At 55.5% G+C, this 17,015-nt stretch overlaps 1 protein-coding gene across 5 annotated transcripts in view; it reads left to right on the top strand.

The window, feature by feature from the left end:
• The window catches only part of CHST15 (carbohydrate sulfotransferase 15), a 75,142-nt gene extending 60,705 nt beyond the window's left edge, over positions 1–14,437 (top strand). For all 5 annotated transcript variants that reach the window (XM_059172906.1, XM_059172908.1, XM_059172910.1 and 2 more), the window contains exons 6-8: positions 2,939–3,095; positions 10,092–10,239; positions 11,850–14,437. In XM_059172906.1, coding sequence (XP_059028889.1) covers positions 2,939–3,095; positions 10,092–10,239; positions 11,850–12,040 — 496 coding nt within the window. In that variant the 3' untranslated portion in view covers positions 12,041–14,437. The remainder of the gene's footprint in view (positions 1–2,938; positions 3,096–10,091; positions 10,240–11,849) is intronic.
• Positions 14,438–17,015: the final 2,578 nt, after the last annotated feature.

The following is a 17,015-nucleotide window of genomic DNA, read 5'->3' on the forward strand; positions in this document are numbered from 1 at the left end:
ATCTCGTTTGCAAAGACCCTGTTTCCAAATAAGATCCCATTCACAGGTGCTGGGGATGTATTTTGGGGGGATCTACAGAATCCACATAGGAGGGATGGCCGTTCCTTGTGATGAATAAAGTCTCTGCGCAGATGTTTTTGGCAAAGTGGAGCATGAAGGACATCGGCTTATAGATCTACATCCTGGCGCACGTGTGGGTCCAGGGAATCCTGAGCACATTCTGTGGGTAGATTTGGGGTTCCTGGAGAGTCTGAGGGACCAGGGACAGCCCCCCTCTGCTCTACTGAGAAAGTAAGCCTGGCTTGGTTGTGACAGGCTTTGACCCTGACTCCCAGAAATGGGGGTCCTGAGTTCACTTCACCTCACCTCAAACATGAAAACCCATAGTCCTCTCCCTCCCAGGGCTGACCTGGCCTGGTTGGAACATCAGGCACGTTCCAGTCTGCGCCCTGCGATTACTTCCTGATCTCTAAAGAATTGTATGGAATCAGCAGATTCTTCATGAAGTTACTTGGTGTTTAAAATTGAGGCAGGTTTCGGGGTTCTTGTTTTATTCATGAGCCAAACGTCCACAAGAAATGTTATAACTACAGAATCAACTCTTCATATGGAAAGCTTGACCCAGTGGTTGAGTTTTTAGATAGCAATTTATGCGATAGAATTCTGGTTCCCCTAAAGAATGTGGGTAGTCCTGTAGGAGTCCTGGGGAAGAACTTTGGTCTTGGATTTCCTATTAAACACAGATTTTGATGACAGACACTCAGAGGAAGAGGCACTGACTTGCCTCTACGGGCAAGAGTGCAGCCATGTTGGAGAAGTTGTGGGGTAGAAGTATGGCATCATGGGAGGGAGAACTTGAGTCCTTGGAGCCAGGGGGCCACCCCACGTCAGCCCCGTGTTCCCACAAGCAGGCTGAGGTTGGTGTGTGAGGGGAGGGTGCGGCGGGGAGTTCCCATCGGAGTGGGCATCGGAAAGGCACCAGGCAGAAATGAAGAAGGGATTTTTGAAAAACAAAAAGATGAAGAGCTTAGCCTCTTGGCAAGCAGAGCAGGAAAAGGTGTGGGTATTCATAACCCAGTTCCGTTAAAGAAAGGAGTTACTGGGTGACGTGGGATCCCGGTTCTGACGTGGGATCCCGGTTCTGCTGTGTCCCGTCTCGCCCGCTGCTGTGGGTGCTTGGAATCCTCCGAAGGAGGCGACTGGAAAAGTGCCACCACTGTAGGTTGGTGACCTGACTCCATCGGATGCAATCTGATGCCTTGTATGTTTTCAAAAATATAAAATGTGTGGATATGTGCTTGAGTAGGCACAGGAAATTTCCGGCAGGGTATTTCAGCAGCCGATAATGAAGGTCCCCTTTGGGGAGCAGGACTCCCAGTTATGGCCACTGGAGACACTGGGCAGGAGGACGTCTCATGGGGCTGTGTTTATTATGCTGCTGTAACTCATCTCATCTTGCTGGTTGTTCATGTGATATAAGAAAAGAAAAACCTCGTGCTTAAAAAAAAAAATCCGTCTGTAATGCAGAGTCCAGTAAAATATATTTGCAGAGGATTTATTGAAGGAAGGAAGGTTAGAAGGAAAGAGAAAGCAAGCAAGCAAGCAAGGAGACCCTTATCCTGCCACTTGTTCAAGGCTGGAAGGCAGGCTTTATTCAGGACCAGTTGTGGGGGGTCGGGACACAGCGTGGGGACAAAGACTGACTTCAACTCAGGCACAGCAGGGAAAAGTGGGGACTTATAGCCAAGGAGGAGGGGTCGGGGGTTTGGAAATTACTCAGGACACATCAGGGTAAGAAGGTCGGTGTTTTGACCAACCCAACCTAGCAGGATTCTGGCTAAAGGTGGGCTGGGGGCATCAGACATCTCCTGGGTGTCAGTGGGGACCAGAAATTCACCACCCAGTGAGGGTGATCAGATATCAGAGTATGATCAGATATTAGAGGGTGGGGAATTTTGGCTAAACCAACCTCACTGGATTCTTGCTGAAATTGGGCAAGTCAGGAATGGACGTGGTCATCTACAAGGTGAGACCTAACTGGGAAGAGGTTTAGAGGATCCCCAGTAAAGCTCGGTCAAGGAGCGGCACTGCCGGATCCTGGAAGACACGGCACGTCCGTGCGGAGGGATCCATGTGAATGGACCCGTGAACGTGGACAAGCAGGGTTATGGTGACTACATGCACATGTGCGAGTGTTTTTATATTGTGTTAAGAAATAGGTCCCTAAAATCTAGAAAGATAACATCTCATAATTTTTTTTTTTTTAATGTTTGGAACGCCTGTGGAATGGGCAGGAGTTTCGCGAGGAACTGTATTGTAAAAGCGACAGATGCTCTCGTTGCTTCAGATGGAGGAGAGAGAATGGGAGGGGCATAACATTTCCAGGGCCTGTCTTCGCTCTTGCACAGTTTCTAAGCTCACTGGGACAGGCAAAGCAGGGCTGTGCACTGAAGAGGCTGGAAAGAGGGCGCCTGGGTGTCTCAGTCATTAAGCATCTGCCTTCAGCTCAGGTCATGGTCCCAGGGTCCTGGGATCGAGCCCCGCATCGGGCTCCCTGCTCAGCGGGAGGCCTGCTTCTCCCTCTCCCACTCCCCCTGCTTGTGTTCCCTCTCTCGGTGTGTCTCTCTCTGTCAAATAAATATATAAAATCTTAAAAAAAAAAAAAAAAAAAAAAGACTGAAAAGAAGAAAGTACCGGTGGCTTGTTTGGGGCCAGTATAGATGAGTCTGAGTTCAGGAGAGCCTGGGTGGCCGTGGCAGGGGTGGGGAGGTGTGAGAGGGTACAGGAAGGTTCCCTATCCGCAAGGGAACAACGAGAAGTGGCAGGGTCCTGATGCATGAGACGAGGTCATGTGATTGCATGTTGATTGTCATTGTCACGCAAGGAGCAAGATTTCCCACTCCTGGGTGGTAAAAATATCCCTTTATTTTATTCACAGGTTGTACTCTGACTATCTCTACTTCGCAAGTTCGAATAAATCTGCCGATGACTTCCATGAAAAAGTGACAGAAGCTCTGCAGCTGTTTGAAAATTGCATGCTCGATTATTCCTTGCGTGCCTGCGTCTACAACAACACGCTCAACAACGCCATGCCTGTGCGTATCCTGGAAGCCCCCTCCCCCCCAGCACAGGCGCCTCGGTGCTTATTATGCAGGCGGCATGGTGGATGGGATGGGAGCACAGAGACACAGAGAAGCGTCTGAATGTGCAGATGCCTCTCCCCGTGCCTCTGAGCGGTGGCTAATGCACAGGCAAATACACGGACGTAAAAACTGTAAAAGGGATGGGCCCTTCGAGCGGGCACCAGGTGTCCTTCTCAGCTGATTTCTCTAGTACAGTACTCTCCTCTCTCCTCCCTCTGAGGGAATGAGGGTGCATTTAGGAAGATTACCATGTACTGAGGCTCAGAAAACGCACTGTGCAATTAGGATTGGAGACACGGGGACCCGCTCACAAATGACCTTGAGCACGTTCTCCAGTGGTGGATGGTTCTGGTGGTTTAAAATATTGCCAGTCGGTGACTCTCAGTGTTTCTTCAGTGGGGCCTAAACAGAAAAATGTTTTCCCTTGATTTTTCTTTTCTTTTCTCTTGTTCATCTTCTGGATGATAGCTATATGTTTGTGCCTTCTTTTACACAAAAGAAGCTGCTGGTGGCGAATTCAGCACACTTTGGCTCAGGGTGGTTTTCTACGCACAGCTCCCAGGTCACGTGAGTGCCTTTGTAGTAGATTAGTGTGGCAGGAAAGCCTTCCACGGTGAGGCCAGTGCCGCCCCTGCCCCAGGGTGTGCTGCTCTGTGGAGCATATCATGTGGTAAGGCAGACATGAGCTGGAAGTGGAGGCTGGGAACCCCCTGGGCACAGGGAGTTCAAGGTCAGGGGGGTTCACTCCTTCTTTCTTATTATCAAGGCTGTCCTCTCTGGAAGGCAGGGTACTAGTTCCTGTAGGATGCATCGGGCAGCGAGTTGGATTGACGCGCTCCTGCTGGAGTTTTTAGTTTGTCAGAGGAGCTGCACACAAGGGCACAGATCCGCACAGAATCTGGCCAGGGGTGTAGGGTAGAGGAGTGGCCTGTGAAGTCAGATGGTGCAGTTCCCAGCCTGAGTGTTTATTAGCTGCGTGACTCTGAACAGGTGTTTCAGCTTCTCTTAGACTCAGTGGCTACCTCATAAAATGGAGTAGTACCGTTGCTTCACCCGGCAGCTGTAAGGATCAGAGCAATCGTTCGTTCACATGGTGAACAGAAATAAATAATCCTTTTCTTCCAGCCATCGTAGAGTCATTGGTTGGGGCCCTGTAAATTAGACTGATGAAAGACAGATGTGCAAGGGAAAAAAAAAAACCCAAGTTGATTAACGCATGTGTTGCAAATACACTTGTCTCTGATGAGTAACTCAGAGGAATGGTTAGAACTCAGGCTTATATAATATCTTAACAGGAGAATGATACATTTGTAGCAAGGTGACCAGACAAAGGGAAAGGACTTTGAGTTTCTAGGGCAGCAGACGGTGGGAAGGCAAATAAATGTATGAGGGAGGTAATGGCTGGGAAGGGCAAGCTTTAGTGAGGTTTGTTGTGTCAGATCCTTAGTGCTGTCTTAAGGCTGGCAGAGGTCTAGAGCTGTCTCCAGTGACAAACTTTGGTCCATCCTGGTGGAGGGGGGGAAGGGCCCCCTTTCAAGTTAATGTACTGCTTGTAGGCCAACAGGGTAAGGGCAGAGAGCTCTTCTTATATCTGTGTTTCTTAGTTGCCGTCAGCTCAAAATAATCCTGATACCAAAATGGCATATTTCAGGCAGCGTATTCTATCCTGCCATCCTTCATGCGCATTCGTCGTCTTGCTGTGTCTGGGCCTGGCACGTGGGCTGGGACTGTAGCTGTGGCAGGACAGGTGTGTCGCCGGGTCCCGGGTGAGTGACATAGAGGCTGGGGTAAGAGCAGAGGCTATCTGGACACAGATAGCATCAGGGGGACTTCCCAGGAGAGGTAATGTTTGAGCTGAGGTCTAAAGGACGAGTCGTCCAGGGACATGGAGATAGATGTGCAGGAGAGGGGAGCAGGCTGTACAAAGGCCGAGGGGTGAGCTTGGAGGGTGTTTGCTGCAGCCACCACAGTATGTGGTTGTGTGGATGGTGGGGTGATGGCAAAAGGGAAGTGTGAGCCTGCATCCCCAGGAACCCGGTGAACCTTGGAAGTCTGGACACATCCTGAGGGAGACGGGTCCCCAGGGAGGGCTTAAGGACAGGATCCATGTAGCTGTTTTGCATTTGAGAAAGATGCTCGGTGTCCTGGGTCGCCAGGGGTGGGAGGGGGATTGTCTCCCAGAGACAGGACGGCCAGGGTGGGGAGGGATGGGGTTTCTGGAAGAGAATTGGTGGTGGAGACAGGGTATGAAAAAATGGAAGTTTCTAGAAGCAATTAGGAGGAATAGTGGAAAAGATGTGTAGATGGATTGGATGAACTGGTGAGATCAGAGGGGGAAACCGTGTGTTTTCTGGCTGGGGTGCCAAGTACAGTTTTTGCTTCAAAATGGCTCTCTTAGCTGTTGCTTTTTAATCCTGATTATTTATGACCACAAGGGTCATCCATGCAGGGCCTGCTGGAGAGAAGAGCCGCTTTCTAGAGATATTTCCTAAAAATTCAAAGGCGTGGCATGAAATGGGGACTGGCCTCATTTACAGCTGAGGCTCGATTCGTCTCCAAAGGCATATCTTGGGTGCCCATCCCATGCTTAGTACCGTGCCCGGTGCTGGAGGACACCCGAGCCAGGGCATGGCCTGGAAGAGAGGGAGGGCACGAGGCAGGATAGGGCGGGCTGAGGTGACTTGCCCAGCTAGCATGGTTCAGAGAGGTGCTGGAGCCATCCTCTCCCAGAGCTGTGTGGCACGCTTGTCAAGAGACAGACTGGTTACTCAGAGACCAGTAATTTGGAACAAAGAGGGGCCCACGGGGGCTGCACGGCCTGGCAGCAGCAAGAAGTGCAGGCCGGGAAGTGAAGTCCCAGTCCAGGTGGATTCTTGGTTTCGTTATTGTATGGTAGAATGTCAGGTATGCGGAAGCAGGGAGGGAAAACAACTCAAGAAACCCATCAGGTGAGGGGCCGCCGGGAACTGTGTATGTGACTGTCCGCATGGATCCTAGTGAGGTTAACGAGGGGGCTGGAGAGGTTGGGAGAGCGGACCTCGGCAGGCCCAGCCATCTCATCTCCCGCCGTCGCTGGCTTCAGTGCGCACCGATGGCCTGAAGACTTGGATTTTGCCACACGTATAGAGCTTTTGCCATGAACGCGTGTTCCCGTTCTTACTGTCTCTTTTACCCGCTGAGGTCTTGCTTTTCCACATCCCTGGCGGTGTGACTACTGAGCTCTGTCTTCAGGTGATCCTGCAGACACTCTGAAAGGGAGGCATCGGTGTGGGCTTTCCCTCCCGGCCTTGGATGAGGAAGTGCTTGTGCCGACTGGATTTGGAAGGGCAAGGCCAGGCAGGGAGCTCCTTCCTGGGGGCTCATTTCAGGGGCTTCATGTTGTGTGTCTCTCATGGAGTAGTGAACATCTGACATAAACGGGGTGAAAAGAATGAACACCCGTGCCGCCGGGCACTCTGTCTCTCCCGGAGCTGGCCGGGCCTCCAGCCCCTCGGCACCCTTGCCGGGGAAAACAGGACGGCGGGATCCAACCTTTGTTCACTCCCGACGCTGCACTAAGGCACCCTCTTGAGCTCTCGTGGTACTCCATGTTCTACCCTCCACGCTGCCCTGAAATCTGTGCCCGTGTTACAGGTGAGGACACTGAGGTTCCCAGACATTAACTCTCCCAACCCAGGCACTTAGAGCTGGTAACAGGCCTCATGTTTGTCCCAGGTCCTGTGGCCTTTCAGACTCATGGCATTTCCACCTTAGCTGGTTAGCTCCCAAGGTCTAAACTGGCCTTTTGTGCTTAGTCTCAGTTTTGCTGAGGATGACGAGGTGGTGGCTTAAGCAGTCAGAGAGAGATGCCCAGGGATAGGATGGGTAGACAGGACAAGGGTGGCGGGTGTCGCGGGTCACAGACGGGCTTTACTCTTCAGCCCCTGGCCAGCTCCTGCAGGAAGGGCTGGTGGCTCCAGACATTGGTTTCTTCAGCAGCTCAGCTCCACATCCCCTGCGAGGTCCAGGCTCCAGGCGGCCAGGGCCCATGTTGGTGACATAGCAGCAAGTCTCCATTGGCTCATGGGCCACCTGGCATGCCGTGTGCACGTGACTGTTTGCAGAATGAGCCAGTGAACAAGCGAGGAGTTTTCGCCACTAGCAGATGGCAGATGGGCTGGGTGGGGAGTCCCACCTGAACCCCTGATTGGGAACAGAAAGGCTCGGCATAGTGCCTGTCCAGGAAGAGCCTGTATCCACCTCTCCTTGGCTCTGTCCCTGTGGGGGAGGAAGCCCTGGTGGCGGGGACACTGGCACCAGCTCCTCCTGCTGGTGGGTGCTGCCAGCTGAACTCGGCTGGCCCTTACCCTCCCTGGGCTTCCCTTTCTCCATCAAGAGTTGGCTGGGCAGATCACCTCAAAGGCTTTTCTTAGCTCCGAGATTTTGTCATTTTTTAAAAAAGATTTTATTTATTTGTCAGAGAGAGAGAGAGAGAGAATGCACAAGCTGGCAGAGAGGCAGGCAGAGACAGAGAGAGAAGCAGGCTCCCCGCTGAGCAAGGAACCTGATGTGGGACTCGATCCCAGGACTCTGGGATCAAGAACTGAGCTGAAGGCAGTTGCTTAACCAACTGAGCCACCCAGGCATTCCGAGATTTTGTCATTTTAGATCTATCAGACACTTCCCCTAAATACCCTTTTTATCTTCATTCTGTTTTGATTCTCTGGCCTCTGCGGGGGAAAAGGCGAAGAAGAACTGAGGGGGCCTGTCGTAGGCGTGTCTTAGTGGTGTCCCGTTGTAGTGGTGATGCCGCATGAACCGGAATGTATCACTCGGGGCGGCCAGGGCTTCCCTGGAGTGGTAAGGGGGTGGGGCGGCCTGAAGAGGGGGATGTCTAGGGGACCAGGGAGCCTGCCGCTGTGGGAGCCAGCCCACCTCCCTTCTCCTGCAGAACCCCCTCCCCCACCAGGGCCTTTGCCACCCGTGAGGGAAGACCCTGCCGCAGGAGGGCCTCAGCCAGCAGGTCTTTGTCCTCCCGGGAGCGGCTGTGCGGGCTCTGTCCCCGACAGGCACAAGCAGGCTTGCTGAGAAATAGTCTGTCACATGTGGCCAGGTCAGGTGTGGGTTCCTGGTGATGCTATAGGGCCCCACCTTGTCGCAAACATCAGCCTTTCATTCTAGAAAGTTCTCAGGTCCCAAAGGTAGGTTCTCTGGAAGAGATGACCCTTGTGAGGCCGGTCGTCCCTGAGGGGGCTTGGCCATGGGGCTGACAGGAAGTGGAAATGCTCTGGGAGGCCGACGACTTGAGGAGACCTGCTCATAATGGTTTGTCTGTGTTGAGGCAATGCACACAGGATCTCTGAGGCTGGCACACACTCAGGTTCTCTCTGGCTTTGGCCCAGCTTGGGGTCTTTGTTACGGGCTGGCGCACAAGGAGGCGACATCCGGGGAGCTGGCGGCACCTAATGGGTTTTGGAGACACTTATCCCCTCTCACTGTTCTTCCTCTGCATCCTCCCACAGGACTGGAAAAATAACGAAGTGGGGGAAGCATAGTGGGAGAGGGATCTAGGCAGTCGGAGCCCGGCCGGCCTTGTGCGGCAGGGATGACGGAGGAGCCTGGGCCTTCAGCTTCAGGAGCCGAGGCCCAGAGGGGCCGGCTGGGGGCTGAGCACAAGCCAGACCAAGAGCTTGCCACGCTGGGACCGTGGGGGGGCAGGGCGTGGGGACCGTTTTCACTGGTGGCAGCTGAGGGCTGGCTGCTCGGACACTAGATGGGAGCACCAGTGAGGAGGCTGTGACCGCGGGGCCTGATCGGGGTGGCTGGCGTGAGGCTAGGCAGAGGCCATGGAGGGAACCAGTTGGGAAGGTCGCCGAGGCAGAGCAGTAGACAGGAAGTGGAGCAGGGTCTGCAGGAGGAGAGGTGCGTAGGAGAAGGGGCAGCAGGGTGGAGGGGGAGAGGGCTGTTCCCTCCGCAACTGTGAAGCTCACCGGACGGGGCCAAGACCGCTCTCCTTTCTGACGTGTTTGTAAGTCGGGGGTCCCCGAAACCACTTCTGGGGTTCAGTCCCTGGAAGAATCACGGGCACACTGAAGACGGGTGCTCGTGGTTACAGCAGGGAGGGGGACCCATTAAAACCCATGCAGGGAAGCACGTGGTCTGCAACAAGCATTCCAGCCAGGGAAGGCCCGCCAAGCCTCAATGGCCACACTGTGTCCTGGGGCACAGTCACCTACTGTCTTTACTGTCCAGCCCCTACCACAGGTCAGATTGATCCTGTGTCGCCAGGAGCCCCTGTCGTCACGCATGCTGTTTACTGTCAGGTGGCCCCATGTCCCAGGCGAGCAAAGATACTTATCAGGCAGGATATCCTAGGTGACCCAGAGGTCACCTCCCAGGAGCCAAGGACAGGGGCCAGATTTCCCTCTGGGTGGGGTTAATTGCCAGGTAGGTGTGAGCAAAGGCACAGGCGCATGGGGACCTGGACATGTGACTGCCTAGAACAGGCTGTGTTTGGCCATCCGAACCCTGGTCACAGGGTTCGGATGGCCCCAGGCGCGTGGCCTTTCCCTCACCTGGCTTGTGCCTGAGGCGTCTTCATGGCCATCGTGTGCTGGGTGTAGGAGCAGTAGCGGGCAGGTTTCGGTGCAGAGAGAGAACGTTTGCCTGTTCTGTGTGCGGGCTCGACCTCTTCCTGCCTCTGAGTCTTCCTTCACTCCTCAGTGTGCCCCGCTGCCAGCTATGGGGTCGTTGTGAGGGTTCCGTGTGGCCCTGAGCAGGAAGCATTTGTGTGGGGAGCTCAGAACCCTGCGTGAGGACCCAAGAACGCTCGGGGCTCAAAATCCATCCTTTGAAGGCAGCTGTTCACTTGGATAACTCGGCGTTGGCTCATACCCGTGCCTGAGCACTGTGGGGAAAGCGAGGAGGGACGGACCCTCACGTAACGCCTGCCTCCTCCTTTGGTTCCAGGTGAGGCTCCAGGTCGGTCTGTATGCCGTGTACCTCCTGGACTGGCTCGCCGTCTTTAACAAAGAACAGTTTCTCATCCTCCGCCTGGAAGACCACGCGTCCAACGTCAAGTACACCATGCACAGGGTCTTCCAGTTCCTCAACCTCGGTAGGAATGTCACGGGGGAGAGCGTGGGGCAGACACAGGCCGTGCACCCAGCGCGGCCGAGGTGCTCACTGAGTCACAGGCAGACTCCGTGTGCCGGGCCGGGCCTAGCTAGCTCAGTAGCTGTTTGCCAAGTGCAGGGCCTGCAGCTGGGGTAGAGGGGGGTCCCTCACTGGGGAGTTCTCAGTCCAGCAGAGCGAGACGGGAAAGCCACAGCTCGGGTCATCGAGTAACTGGCAGAATAAAGCAGGGGAAGGGTAGCACCCTTGCCGTAGGTTCACACACGTGCTTGGGGTCCCAGCTGCTGAAGGAGGGAATGGAAGGCTTCCTGGAAGGCATGGTCTGTGAGCTGGGCCTTGAGGACGGGTGAGAGGTCAGTGTGTGGCTAGAACAGTCCTGCAGAGGCCACAAGCCTCAGAGAAGGGAATGGACAGGTCATCGCATTGTCCCAGGTTTTTGGGGACCCCTGGAGTCGGGGCCGCGTAGTTGAGCAGCACGTCTAGGAAGGTTAGCTGCTCCTGGCCATGGTAATGGCTGGAAGGATGGGAGTGTGGACACGGAGTGCTGCCCATGTGGGTGGCCCCGTGAACCACTCACTCAAGATCTAGAGCAAAGTGCACGTTCTTCCCGAGGCCCCATCTAATAATCTGGCCTGGGAATTCTGTTGTTGGAATATTTCTTGACCCCTCTCTACCCCAGCTGCAGTACGTTGGCCCACCACTAGTCTTGGAGTCCTTCTGTCGTGGGTGAGCTGGTGGCATGACTCAGGTGATCACTTTTCCCTGTGACGGCCCAGAACCATTTTTCTTTGATTTGACCCCTGGTAGATCCTGCTGAGGGTTTTGCAGAGCTTGTCTTTAGTCCCTGAGACAGGAAATGCCTGTTCTGTCCCTTCTATTATGCACATCTCAAGGATACTGGAATAGGGTTGTCTGTGTAAAGGCCAAATCCCGAGGGCATGAGCAGTGATCTGGTTGGTTAAGCCGCAGAGAGGCCTGTGGTCTAGAGGGCTGCGGATAGAGGTGGCTTGTTCCTGGGCTTCTCTCCCCACCGGTCTCCTTGTGGCAGGTGGGCCCCTTGCGGCTCCTGGGGTCTCTGGGCACAGGTGGCCTCCTCCCGGCCCCCGTGGCCACCATACAGCATGATACACAAGGTGAACTATGGCGCAGCCGCAGGCCCTTCGCATCAGCAGCCTGAAGCGGGAACGACACTGGCAGAATTCGGGCAGGCTGGTTAGCAGGAAAATCTAAGTGCGGGGACCATGCCAGGTGGGTCAGACAGTTATCCAGGGACAGGCTGACGGCCACGAGAGCCAGCCCTTTGTGGCTCTGTGGCCACGAAAGCAGGCGGGGAGGCTCGGATGAGGCTGCATCCCCTGGTTCCCGCCGCACGTCTGAGGGCAGGGGTGCAGCCCGCGGCCGGACAGTCCCTGCTTCTTCACAAGGGCCCTTCCGCATGCCGCCCTCAGCGGCTCCAGGGTGGATCCAGCCGGAGAGTTTTCATCCCCCAGCGCTTCGGGGGAGCTCCTGTCTCAGCACGAAGCGGGCCTGGGGGTTTTGCAGGGTTTCTTCCTGCCATGCCTCCGGCCTCACGGGAGCGTTTCTGTGTTCTAGGGCCCTTGGGGGAGAAACAGGAGACCCTGATGACAAAGAGCCCCGCGTCCAATGCGCGGCGACCCGAGGACCGGAACCTGGGGCCCATGTGGCCAGTCACCCAGAGGATCCTGCAGGACTTCTACGGGCCCTTCAACACCAGGCTGGCCCAGGTGCTCGCCGACGAGGCGTTCGCCTGGAGGAAGACCTGAGGCCGAGCTCCCTCAGCGGGTTCCACTGCGCCACCATGGGAGCGTGTCTTCGGGGGCGGGCAGGGGGGCCCTTTCACTCACAGCCTGGAGAAAACCCTGGGATTCCTCTTCCCCTCCCTAGGCACGTGTGTAGTATAAGCATTTGTTGTGTGGGATAACCTGGCGACTGACCCTCACAAAGCTCCTCTGTCCGAAGCCACTGGAAACCCCACTTGCGAAACCGTTCCCTCCCGCACCAGAGCGGCCAGGCTGTGGGGATGAGGTGGGCGGTGCCACCTGGCGCCACAGCAGGGGATTGACTATGCTGGGAGCCCCATTGAGCACGCCGAATGTCATGTCACCATGCCGGAGGTCATGTCACCAGGCCGGAGGCTGTGTCGCCATGCCAAAGGTCACACATCACCATGCTGGAGGTCACGCCACCACATCAAAGGTCACGTCACCACGGTAGAGGTTACACTGCCACAATAGAGGTCATGCCACCACAGTAGAAGTCACACCGCCACAGTAGAGGTCATGTCCCCATGCTAGAGGTCACATCAGAGCAGTGCCAGCATTTACACTTGGTTCAGTTGTGAACACTGTTCGGGTCAGTACCTTCATTTGGGCAGAGAATGGAGGCTCTTTCCTTTTTTCCTGTTTACTCCAAAGTCCACCTTTATTCTCTTCAGTTGTAAACCCTGTTCACTTCACTTTTGTGAGAGAGAAAACAGTCAATTTTGGCAGCACATTTGTTTCTCGGACCATCTTCCGTTCTGTCCTTGCATTACTGAGGTTAAACTAGAAATGAATGTTTGAAACCACTTTCTGCATTTTGTTAGCCAGAGCTCTCTTTTCTGCCTCTTTACGTGTTTCCTCTAGGGTTTATTCCGTTTATAATCAGATCACAAATTTAGTTTATAGTTGGGAAGTTTTCGCTGTTAATGCCAGACTGAGCAACTTCCAGGAATTGAACTCTTTGTGGGAAGTCTGGGTATCTTGGGCCTTCTGCACGCACTCAAGGTCACCGCCAGGCCTGGAGGGTGTTTCAAGTTTTAGTTCTGGCCACAGACACACTCTGTTGCTCTGTCTTCCTCCCCAGGAATGAGCTCATTATCCACATTCTCCACCACATGCGGCCAGAGGCCTTCACTATGTTCACGGACTACAGGATGCTCGTGCTCTGTTTCAGAAACACAGAGAGTGAGCTGTACATGGGCCGAGCATAGTATGCTGGGATTCTTAATAGAACTTTCTGGGCCACTTGGCAGCTTGGTTTACCAACGGATGCAGTAAAGGTCTCGTCATGTCTTGGAAGTGATGGGGAGAGATTGAAGAGGACCCTGGAGCCCACTTGGCACACAGCCCCAGGCACAACCTCACTGAAGCTTTGGCCTGGTGTGTTTTCAAGGGAGGTTTCCTGAGAACCAGAGCTCTCTGGTCAAGGTCGCTCAATGCCAAAGTCAGAAAGTGCAGCTGCCTCCTGTCCGGCCATGGCAGACACGCCGATTCGCTCTGCTCTCCAGCCCTGGCGCCACTGCTCTCCTCCTGCCACCAGGAGGCGGGATGCGCGGGCCGTCGGCACGGGGTGGCCGAGCTCTTCCTGCACCGGAAGGGGCCGTGCGTCCTCCACACCCGCTGTGTGGGACAGTCCCCGTTTGCCTCGCACATGGAGCGGAGCCCGCGGGGGAGTCTGGCCGGAGCCCGGCAGGGGCGGGGCGCTCTCACAGGAGCGTGCGTGCGTGTGTGCGTGTGTATTTATTTGCAGGAGGGGGTGTGCGTGTGCGTCTGCTGTGTGTGTGCGTGCGTGTGCGTGTGCGTGGTGCCTTTCCTGGGCGGGCTGCCTTCCGGGTCTGTTGCTGATGAGACGCCTCCGCCCCAGACACAACCTTCTCGTGGATTCGTTTCTCTGCCGACGAACTTGTCTCGTCCAGTCCACGTTTTGCTCTCCCACTCCGGCCTCGACGACGGCGACGGCGGATTTTCCTACGCACTCCTATGCATGTGAACAACATGTAGTGTAATTCTGCTTCTTACAGAAGTATTACCGGAGGTATGATTTCCAATGTTATTTGGTTTATCCTGCAAATCTTTCTGTACGCGCAGGCCCAGCCCTTTGTGCCAATCCGTGCCATCCGGTTTCTCCCCCGGGGCCTTTCTCCAGAGGCCGTATCTGTCGCCTCTGCTTTCTCACGTCCGGGCCCGGTTCTCCGTGGCGGCCCTCGAGCCTGTCGTCCCAAACCAAAGTGAAAGGGAGCATTTCTCATGACCTGGTATTGAAGTGACTTTGTGTCCCCAACGTTGCGTATGGAACCGTGTTCAGTTGTACACCGCTGGTAGCGGAAGGTATGTTAAGTGAGCCCAGTCACGCTGTACTTGTGTTCATATTTCACATTAAATGTGGACCCTGTGACTGTCGCGGGGGTGCCGGCCATTCCTCGCCCTCCTGATCGCCTGTGGCCGGTTCTCCGTGGCATCTGCTGCGTACAAATGAGTCTCAGAGATCATTTGGGGTCTCACCTGCGGGCTCTGTGCACTGGGTGAGGGCACCTCCTGCATATGGTGATGCAAGAGAGGGGGTCACAGAAGGAAGGGCCCTGATGTGACCCCGCTGAGCAGCCTTCCATGGGTGCATTGGGGTGCCAGGGCCCGCCCCCATACAAGCTCATGTGGGCATCAGCCTGTGCACGTGAAGATGGGGTGACCCACCCCAGGCCCTGCTCCTCCCGGACGCTGCTTTCCCTCATTCCTGGGGCCGGGGCCTGGGCCCGGGGGCAGTTAGTTGGAGACTCCTGGTGGCATTGGCTGTGTGTCACTGTCACTAGACCCTCCAGGTCTCCTGGCTGCACTGGGCTGGAGGAGATGGGATGGTCTCCAGTTTGGGGTTCTGGAGGCCTGGGCTCTCCTGAGGCCAGTGTGGCCCATGGCTTTGTCCCCTAGTTCTGAAAAGATCCTCTGGGGAGAGTCTCTCTCCCAGCACTGCCCCCCAGAGTGGTGTGGTGTGCTGTGTGAAGGGGGCCAGTGAGTCCAGACCTGGAAAGAGGAAGACCCCATCTCTTGATGAGGGAGCCAGGAACCGCTTGGCTCTGCAGAGAAAATGGACCTGATAGGAGAAAGGGGGTGGGTGGCCATTGAGGGGCAGGAGGGACAGGTGAGTCTGGAGGTTGGTTGAGTTCCTATCCCGGGAACCTTTCCATAACCCCTCTCCTGTGTGGACACCCACCCCTACTCAGGAACCAGCTTGCAGGGAACATACTTATGGAGACTGTGAACGCCTTCGTGTAAATCTCCCTTTGGAATGACCTCTTCCCAGAGGCCCCTGTTTGGGAACTGAAGCAAAGGCAGTGCTCTGGAGGAGTTTCTGGCCTCAGCGAGCAGGGAGGGAGAGGTCTCGGGTGTGGGCTGGCGGCTGTTTTCCTGCTGCTCCAGAAATCTCACCCCGTGGGTAGCTCCCCTGCCTGTGGGTGAGGCAGAGCCTGTTAAGACTCACAGGAAGAATCACCTTCTCAGAACCTTCTAGGGCCAGGCTTCTGCCAAGCTGCCAGGAGAGGGCAGGCCCACAGGTGGGGACCCAGCAGCCGGAGCCGCAGTGGCCCTGGGGACCTGGGTTAGCCACTCTCTGTTGCTGGAGCACATTATGCCACACTTAGGCTTAAAACAACACAAGCTGGTTATCGGGGAGTGCTGGAGATCAGAAATCCACAGTCAGGCTCATGGGGCTGGGGCCAAGGTGTGGGCTTTGTTCTTTCTGAAGATGGTTGGGGGTGGGGTCTGCTTCTCTGGCTTTTCCAGCCTCTGGAGGCCCCCCTTCCTGTCGTTGGTGGCCACTGACCCTGTCCTCAGTGTAGCATCTTCAAATCTCTCTCTGACTCTAGTTCTCTGGTCATGTCACCCTTCTCTTGACTGTCCCCCTATCCCCCCTCAGAAAGACTCTGGTGACTACTCTGGGCCTACCCAGATGAGGCAGGATCTTCTCCGTCTCCGGGGCATGTCTGTGAAGGCCTTCTGGCCACGTGAGGTGACTTATTTACAGGGATTAGGGTGCGGACACCTTTGGGGGTCACTATTCAGCTGACCCCAGGAGTGGGTCCAGCCAGCCAGTCAGGCCATCAAGGGAGTCGTGCCCCTGGCCTGTCCCTTGCAGCTGTTCCCTGGGGGGGGGGGGGGGGTGCTAAAGAGATGTGAATGGGCTGGCGGCTGCCCAGCAGAGCACCAGGCTTCATGACAGGTCCGTCCCAAGATGGTGGTGCATCTTTCTGTCCAGCAGGGTCCTGCGGCTGGGGTGAGTGGGGCAGGCAGAGGCAACGTAGGGCCAAAGACACACTTTTCTTCCAAGGTCACATCGTAAGTCATTCTTCTGTGTGTTTCTCCAAGTGAGCCCAGGGGGCCCTGGCACCAGATAGAACTATTTCTCCCTCTCTGAGCAGAAGTGATTTCTGAGTGCTTGCAAGTTCTTTTTTCTTTACAGTTGCTTTCTCGGTTCCCTAGGAGACCACAGCAGCCACGTGGGCAGTTGTGAGTTTCTGAAGTTCAGCTGTTTCTGAGTTAGTCATACTTCAAGGGGAGCAGCTTCTAAAGGCTACAAAAATAGTTTGCTTGGTTTCTGGTCCCTGAGAGAGCCTGGGGGCCGTGACCTCTGTGGTCTCATGCTCCGGAGGCAGCCCGGGGAGGATGACCTCCAGACTCTCTCTCCTCGGCCATGCCTCCTGGCCCCACGCTGGACTTAAGTCCATGACCTCTATTTTGTCTCTGCTCCCAAAGCCCCGCCGGGGCAGTCGGGACCCCGTCCCCAGCCTTCCTGTCCTGCCGCCCCCGCTGCCACCCTCCATCCCCTCCTCTGCTGACCTGCTCCAGTGCCAGGGCTCTGAGGGCTGTGTCTGCCCTGGGCTCTGCGGGCTGTGTCTGCCCTGGGCTCTGCGGGCCGTGCACGTGGCCAGCACCCCCCCACCCCCGCCCAGAGCCGCAGGCCAGGGCTGAATGCTGAGGTGGAACCTGT

The sequence above is a fragment of the Mustela lutreola genome, chromosome 4, assembly GCF_030435805.1.
Source record: "Mustela lutreola isolate mMusLut2 chromosome 4, mMusLut2.pri, whole genome shotgun sequence".
NCBI lineage: Eukaryota > Metazoa > Chordata > Mammalia > Carnivora > Mustelidae > Mustela > Mustela lutreola.